Raw genomic sequence first — 9,285 nt, 5'->3', positions numbered from 1 at the left:
CAAAGGAAGAAAAGGTAGAAGGAAGGTTTCTGTATTTTTTGCTATTTCACTCACAGCCCTACTAAGATCATTAGAGCTCTGATACCATTTGTAGGATTTTTTAGAACAAAAAACACAGCAAAAATGAAAGAGAAAGAAGCCTAAACTGGTGTGGTTCAAACACCTTCGTTCATTTTGGACATAACATATAATTACAAGTTTTCAGAAACGGTAAACCACCTAATTTTCACCTACTACTGTGGTAATCATATTGCCAAAAGACAAGCCATACTTTGGTTACCTAATACAACAATGTTTTTATCAAGAACTGAAAGTACAGTAACTAATCATTACAAAGCAACTTATGACAGCAACAAAAGTGACATTACACTAACAAAGTTGCGCTCAAGCTTGGTTCAAATGTCTAAGGTAGACTCTAGAGGAAGACTCAGAAATTGTCGCATCCATGATCTTTTACGTGAGGTTCTTGTCAAAAAAATGGAGTCGAGTTTTTGCCATGTTGTGGATGGAAATGAGTCCATTGTAAAAGGAGAAATAGTAACTCGACGCCTATCAATTGTCAACAATTCATGCACTACTATTCTTCAAGATGCAGATCAAGTTTCTCAAGTTCGCATTATTTTGAATTTCAACATTGATCAGAGTCCAACACTGCTAAACTATATTTTTAATCCAGGTACATTGGCAAAGAATTTCAAGCTTCTAAAATTTTTAGATTTTGAAAATGCTCCAATAGATTCAACCTATAAAGATATTGGGAACTTATTTCATTTAAGATATTTGAGTCTTCGAAACACCAAAGTAAAGAGGCTACCAAGGTCCATAGGGAAATTGGTAAATCTTGCGACTCTGGATCTAAAGTAATCATTTGTGTCTGAGATACCTGCTAAGATCAGAAGGCTTCACAAGTTACAACATCTCATAGGATATAATCATGACTTTACCATGCATTTTTGCATAGCTAGAATGAAAGGAATAAAACTAAAAGAAGGATTTGGGAGCTTAAAAACCCTTGAAAAGTTATATGATTTGGATGTAAATGAGATGGGAGTTGAGGTAATTGAAGAGTTGGGAAAGTTGATGCAGTTAAGGAGGTTGCGCATCAATAATTTCAGAAGTGAATACGGAAGGATTTTGGGAGGGTGTATTGAGAAGATGAACCACCTGGAATCTTTGGATGTAAATGCAACGAGTGAAGATGATGTGATCGACTTGGAAAGCATGTCATCGCCACCTCAATTTCTCCAACGTCTTTACTTAAGTGGTCGTTTAATGAAGTTGCCAGAATGGATCAAGAAGCTTCAAAATCTGACAGCAATATTCTTTAATTGGTCAAAATTAGAAGATGATTCGATTCAGAATTTGAAAAATCTGCCAAATCTATTGGTATTCTGGATACAGCGTGATGCATATGTTGGTGATGAATTGCAGTTTGAGAAGGGGATGTTTACAAAACTGAAGGAGCTCGACCTCACGTATTTAAGTGGACTGGAAAGGGTGGAAATAGAGGAAGGATCACTTGTGAATCTTGAAAGCCTCGAAATTGGACCTAGTCCACAATTGAAGGAAGTCCCCTCCGGTATCCAACATTTGAAAAACCTTCAATATCTTTGCTTTTATGATACGTCCATGAAGTTCATGAAGAGTATGCTTCCAGGAGGACAACACTATAAGATCGTTCAACATGTCCCTCGTGTTCGCATCAGTTATACGCGCGATGGAGGAAAATATGAAACTTTCCGTTTGTTTTGATTTTGTCAATTCGAAGAAACAAATTAAGTCCTGTGTACTTGTCAGGTAATTGTGCTAATATTTAAATTCTTGAATTCTATGATAATTACTTAAGTTAGAACCATTGTAATTTTATTTAGTTTCAGGTAATTAAACACTGAATATGCATCCATATGAAACCAACAATCAAACTAGTTATGTTGGATGCAGATCCAAACACATGCATTTTCATGTTTAATTCATTTATGCATTCAATATCAAAAAAAAAAAAAAAAAACACTGTGCATTTTATTTAGTTTTCTGGTAATTAAACATTGAATGGGCATTCATGCAACCAACAACCAAACTAGCTATTTTGGACTGAGATCCAAACACATATCCATTTTCATGTTTGATTCATTTATGCATTCAGTAAATTAAAATAAAAAAAAAATGGTGCATTGTTGTATTGCCTTAATTTATAGCTAGAACAGGAGAGGACTCCTATTTTTATAAAGAAAAAAAAAAGTTAAAAGGTATCTTCTTGCTTTTTTTTTTTTTTTTTTTTGGTAAATATTTTCTTGCTAGTTGAAGTGGCCTTATGAGAACATGTGTCTATTATTTCCCTTAACTAAAAATGCATATTTCTATTTTCCAAGACCATGCAAAAGGATAAGTAACGTGGTTGTTCTGAATTTGGGTTTTATATTAATTCTTCTCCCCTGAGCTTACACAAAAAATATATTCTTATTCACCAATATATATATATATATATATATATATATTATTTATATTAGGCCCTAAACCCTTGACCCTTTCTAGGAATTTTGTTTTTATTAAAAATTTATTCGAGCAGCCTTGAGGCGAATAAGTTGGCACAAGAATTAACTGACAAGAAAATTGCTGACCATATGTAACATGTTCTTAGATACTTGTATTGTTATTTTCAAGGCATATATTTGGTTACAATTTCTGGCAGTTGATCACCATACTGGTTCGGTCTGATTAGTTGCTTAATTATGACATGATTTTTTGATAGGTAAAATAATTGAGAGCTTTCAACTATAAATGTACTAGTGGCCTGGCAGTACCGCTACTACCTTGCTGGTTGGTGGATATCGTCTCACTGCTCCAAGCTCGTTTAATTGTTTTGTCTATTATTCTGTTATAGTTGTTTTGCTGTGCTCAGAAATAATACAATTTCCAAAATATATGTCAACTCCAAGTGTTGCCCTCCCTTTGCCCTTTAAGTTTGAAGTGATGTTTCTTGACTTATGTTTAACCTTACTTTCAAACAATTTGCTATCTTCCAGTGCCTAATTTCATTATCAGCATAAATTGGTTGTTGTTAAATTATTCGAGATTTCTGATTGATTGCTATACTGTGTTATGTGATACCCAATAAAGAAAATTAGCCAACAAAATGGTACCAAAGATTTAATAAGATTGATGTGCGTTGTCGTGTAAAGATTTGAGCTTCACATCTATGATATTTGGTGCAAATCCTTCTACATGAGATACAAAATTTTAAGAGAATTTCTTCATGATTTTTTTTAAATATGTATAGATATATTTCTACTATGATTATTTGTTATTGTTACCTTTCAAATTAAAATTAAAAACTTAATAACAATTTTTCTTTTTGTTTTTTTTTTTTCAAAGAAAATTGATTGATAGTAATTAATGTATTAATTTATTAGTTATTTGATCGCATACGGATAGAATTAGCTAGCTAACATCAGATATCAGTTTCTTTTCCTGTTTGGCCTACTCTTTTGCCTCTGCCTATAGAATGTTCGATGCTTCCTTCTTTTTGTACTCTATAAATGACCTGCTTGGTGCTTTATAAATTTGTTTATTTAGCTCTAGAAACTAATGCATGAGAAATCAATTCTTAGTTTACAATTGTTGTTTTTATTTGTTTGTTTTTCCATTTCAAAATAAAGCCCCATTACTTGTATCTTACATCTAAGTTAATTCCTCACAAAGTCGATAAATCTTTTGACTAAAAAAAAAATGTTTGCATAACAGGTCAGACTAGGCAACCAAAGCTCAAAAAGAAAAGTTAAGAATATGCATTTTATCACACATTTATAGTGGTTAAGAAAAGTAGTTCAAACCTCTGTTTTCCTTCTTGAAATGTTGACAAAAAAAAAAAGCTTTGTTTTCCTTCATCTCTCTTTTTTCTTCTTGTGAAGTAGACAAAATAGACAAATAAACCCAAATAGAATCAATTTTCAATTGTTTACAATCTTCAGTGAATTATACACTAACAAGAGCGCATTGATATTGGTTACAAATTAGATATACTTATTATAATGTACATATGCACATTATCATTATTTCATACTTTTTAACTTTATGGCAAAAAGTTCTTTTATCGGGCTTTAATGTTTAATCACATAGACTTGCAACATGGTTTGATTGGTATAATTAATAATACCACAGAATCTAAACCATTCATTGGATGGGCACTCCTGTGGGGTCTAGCCTTTTCTCCTAAAGTCCGGGCCCATTAGAGATTCAACCTTAGAGAGCATTATAAATAGATGCTTAATTTCAGTCTTGTATCACACAACACACATTAGAGACAACACAAGTTTTTAAGACTTCAAAAGAGAGTTTTAGAAACGTTTTTTGTGTATAAATTTCATAGTAAATAATACATCTTTTTCTTCTCAATTTTCGTGCTTTTTGTCTCTCTTTGTTTTCCTGCTGTGGTTTTGGGTGTTTTTTATGATCGAAAGATCAAACAAGTGGTATCAGAGTCTAGATCCAGAAATAGGATTCATCATCGAAAAGCTCAAATAAAAGATTATATTTGGGTTTATTTATATAAGCAACTAGTCTTCATACAGTTTAACAATTCTTAACTTGGATTCATCAGCGACGAATAAAAGATTACATTCATCGCCGATGAATCCTACTTTTACATATGCATATCAGGAGGTAGATCTCATCGAGACGAAGATAGCGAGCCCAACTGGAATTCCATTCGTCGCCGCATGCGCCCCCACACACCAACCAAATTTTTGTGCAGGTTTTCACATATCGGTCAACACACACGTGCCATCCACGCACCAACCAAGTTGAGTCGAGCCGAGCCCCAAGTCAAGATGAGATGAGTCGAGTAGTGACACGTCATCTGCCGGCTCGCTGCTACATGGTGCCACATCATCACTGTTTAGAATTTTCTAAAATTACATAAATATCCCTACATTTTTGGTACTTGAAAGTTTTCCTAGAAGTTTTGATATATACAGTTTGACTCAGAGCTTTTAGAAATTGCACTTTGACTCCAAATTTTGGAGATTCAGATTTTGACCTGAGAAAAATCAAATATAACATTTTTGACCATTCTAAACGCACTGGTGGACTCTATTTTGCTTAATTCAGCTCCCATTTTGTAGGAATACTTCAACGGTGGCTTCATTTTCCTAGCAAACTTCTCCAACCCGAATAGGAAAATTGATGTAAAATTTGAGTATTTGGATCTAGAGCTCTACTTTTTTGAGAGGTTCATATCAACTCAAGCTATACAGCCTTTCACTCAAAGACCTAGAGAAACAAGGTTTCTTTGGAAAGCAAGAAAATAAAAAGGAAAAGCTAGATTTAATGAAGAAGGAAGAGGAAAAATGAGATATGTTCTTGAGAGTTTTTTTTTTCCCCCTCTCACAAAGAAGATACAGATGGCTTTTATAAAATAAGCCATTTTACAATTTTCTTTAGCTTCTAACCACAATTAGATACTAACCATAAATGCCACATCAGATATTTAGTTATACCCATTCTAACGAACAAATAACAATGCGGACATGGTATACTATAATAACATGCCCCCTCAAACTCCTTTTTTTTTTTTTTTCTTGTATTGATTATGTTAATCAATCAAAATAGCTTGACAGAAACTCAAATAAGCAAGTAGTCTTCAGACAGTTTAACAACTCTTAACTTGGACTATAAGTACAAGAATCTGGATGTCCCCAATACCTTTGTGAATACATCAACTACTTGTTCTTTGGTTGGCACATACTGAATTTCCATATCTCAAACAAAATGTGCATCAATCTCAATGTGTTTAGTCCTTTGATGAAGCATAGGACTCACTGCTAGTGCAGCTACACTAAGGCTGTCAGTTCAAATAATTAGCTTTGGTAGGTGAAGCTATAACTCTTTGAGTAAATTTAATTGATATAGCTCTGATGTTATGTGAGCTAAAGCTCTGTACTCAGCCTCAGTGCTTAAGTGAGCCACCACAGCCTGCTTTTAAGATCTCCATGAAATTAGATTGCAACCAACAAAAATGCCATATCCACTACTTGAACACCTATCATCATGATCATTGGCCTAATCTAAATATGAGAAACCATGAACAACAAATTTCATAGAAGATCTAATTTGTAAACCATGGTCTCTTATACTCATCAAATATCAAAGTAACCTTTCATAAGCTTCCCATGTAAAGAAATAGGTGCTTGAACATACTAACTGAGTTTATTTATAGCAAAACAAATATCAGGTCTCGTGATGGTAAGATACTGAAAAGCTTCAATATTGATCCTATATAACTCAGGATTGTGCATAATATCTTCTTCATGTACAGTAGATGGTTTACTCACCACCATTGGTGATGGTAAAGCCCGAGCTCTATCCATTTTGGTCTTTTTCAGTAAATCACAGATGTACTTTGTTTATATTAACGACACTCCTTTGGAGCTTCTCTTAATTTCAATGCCAAGAAAGAAATTGAGGACACCTATCTACAACGAACTTCTTAATAACATTGTTGTTTGAACAGTAACAATGATATCATCAACATATACCAAGATCAAGGTACAGGCATTCTTAGTTTTTAAAATGAACAATGATGAATTTGATACGTTTTTAGAAGAGCCCTTTTCAACTTATCATACCAAGCTCTTGGAGCTTGCTTTAAGCCATATATAGTTTTATTAAGCTTACAAACATGACTTATTGGATTCCCATAGCCTTGAGGTTGTGTAAGATAAACAACCTCATGCAAGTCTCCATTCAAAAAAGCATTCTTAAGGTCCAATTGTTTCACAGCCCATCCTTGTGCAATAGCAAGACTTAAAACCAATCTGATAGTAGTTGGTTTAATAACTAGACTAAAAGTTTCTGTGAAGTCAAATCCAAGTTGTTGATGAAACCATTTAGCTACAAAACGTGTCTTATACTGTTGAATGCTACCATCTGCATTTTTATTTATACGAAACACCCATTTGTGGCCAACTATCTTCATTTCACAATTATAAGGAACCAAAGACCATGTCTTATTATTAAGAAGAGCTGCATATTCTTGATCCATAGCAGCTTTCCATTTTGGATGAGCCAAAGTGTCAGGACCGTCCAAGATCTCTTATCAGAACCCTAGATAAGCCCTAATCCCAGGGAAACTCTACCAAATCCTCTAATGGAAAATCCGACAGAATATCCCCTAAGGGTTGGACTTACCTTAAAATTCCTTGCCAAAAAAAAAAAAAAAAAAAAAACACTTCTATAGGCACCACCTTATTCCTTTCACCTTACTACGATTTACTCCACAAACTTGCATCACTTCAAAATTTATAGGGAACCAATGCAATATTATAAATAAATATCTAATGTAGTATGCGAAGCCTTATAAAATTTCTACGTATAAGAATTAACACAATAAGAAGTAGAAAGAAATATTACAAGATAGAAATAAAGGAAAGAAAGACTTCTTGGACTTCCAACCACAAATAAAGACGTTGAGCTTGCTTCAGTCGATCGCATCTACCAACTTGAGTCTAGGGAAACAAATTTAAAAACTTGAAATGCTAATCATCTCCGTGAGTGACCCAATCTAATATATAATACTAAAAACATAATAATAAAATAAACTTAATCAATTAATAATAAATAAGTTAATAAATAATATTTTTTCTCTCAAAACCTTCATAGTTCTTTGAGTTGGAAATGTCCCCCTTTTAAAACATTTCACAAAATCCAATATTTATATACCCCAAAAATCAAGAATTAATTAATTAAATAAATTGCAAATAAAATACAATCATTTAAAGATCTAAACTCATAATGAAAACTAAAAATAATTTCAATAACAATTATTAAATTGTAACACATTGTCATAAATAGAATAAAATAAATTACAATAAAATTTATATCAGAAATAATCAAGGAAATGTTAAATAAATAAAGTGCAACAAATTAAGATGCACATAAAATGCAAATAATAATTTAGACATCAAGTTTACATTGAAAGGATTTTAAAAACCATTTATTAAATCTAGAATAAGAGGAAATAAAATAAAATCATAATTAAATTTATATTAAGGAAATTTGGCATAAAAATAAAAATAAACTCATTATATAAATTATAAAATTTACTAATTAAATCAATGAAATAATCAAAGAAATATTTAAATCAATTTAAACATCTAATTGAAAGAAGTGGTAAAATATAATAAAATCCATATTAAATCGTTAAATCAATTTAAATGATAAAATCATAGTAAAATGCATTTTTAAAACATCAATTGGAATAAATGTAAAAACTCCATTAAATACATTTTAAATACGATTTTAAAATATTTCGTTTTAAAAATCATGTCGAGAATATCATGATGCACCATACTATATACCAATGATGCCCGACGGTACCCAGCGTCTGAAAGGACCATCTTTCAGGGAAGTTAAAGAGAGAACCTATATCCGGTCATCATGGCGTCCCATCGGGCCAATGTTATAAACCTCAATCCCAACGATGGAGGGGGCGACTATGGCCAATTTATTATGCATCAAATCCTATGAAATTTATATATTCTTAAACCCCATGAAATTTATATATTCTTAAAACCATGCAACAAATTTATTATGCATCAAATCCCAAAAATTTTCTCAACAATAATTTAATAAGAATTAAATTCAAATTTCCTCGAAATCAAAATATAATTTATATGCACAATTATTTTATGAGTATAATAGTTTAAATCAAAATTCCTATAAATACATTTTCTAATACATAATAAATCCATCAATGAAATTAATAATAATTTAAAATAAATATTCCTTCAACCCCTCCAAATCAATATATGAAAATTTGTATTAAAATCGATAAAATCCCACAATGTATAAATCATATAAATATATGTTTTTATTAAACATAATATTCTACAATTAAATTAAACAATAATTTAATAAAATTTGAAATCATAAATCTTTTAATCCAACTTATAAAACAGGAACACATACATCGAAATCATCACAATTTTGCAATATAAATTCATAAAAAATTTTACTAAACATCCAACACATAGAATATATTTTTCAAATACTTATTTGACACAAAATATATATAATTTAACACCCGAAAATGAATTTGAAAGTGGATCACTCACCTCGAGCATGCAATTCAATCAAGATCCTCCATGGGATCGATTCCATAATTCACACGTGTTCCTAAAATATCAACATTACACAACAACAAATAAATTAATATTTTATTCGGATAATTAATACACGGCAACAGGGGGAGCTAACACAGACAGTATCCAAAATTCACAAATAATATAT

The 9,285-nt window shown here is 31.7% G+C and overlaps 1 protein-coding gene across 1 annotated transcript; it reads left to right on the top strand.

The window, feature by feature from the left end:
- Positions 1-291: 291 nt before the first annotated feature.
- LOC125423038 (disease resistance protein RPM1-like) lies at positions 292-1,752 on the top strand. Its single transcript, XM_060819281.1, has 2 exons — positions 292-676; positions 962-1,752. The coding sequence occupies exons 1-2, from the start codon at positions 292-294 to the stop codon at positions 1,750-1,752; spliced, it is 1,176 nt and encodes a 391-aa protein (XP_060675264.1).
- The last annotated feature ends 7,533 nt before the right edge of the window (positions 1,753-9,285 follow it).

The sequence above is a fragment of the Ziziphus jujuba genome, chromosome 1, assembly GCF_031755915.1.
Source record: "Ziziphus jujuba cultivar Dongzao chromosome 1, ASM3175591v1".
Taxonomy (NCBI): Eukaryota; Viridiplantae; Streptophyta; class Magnoliopsida; order Rosales; family Rhamnaceae; genus Ziziphus; species Ziziphus jujuba.
This window is presented reverse-complemented; position numbering and strand designations above follow the sequence as displayed.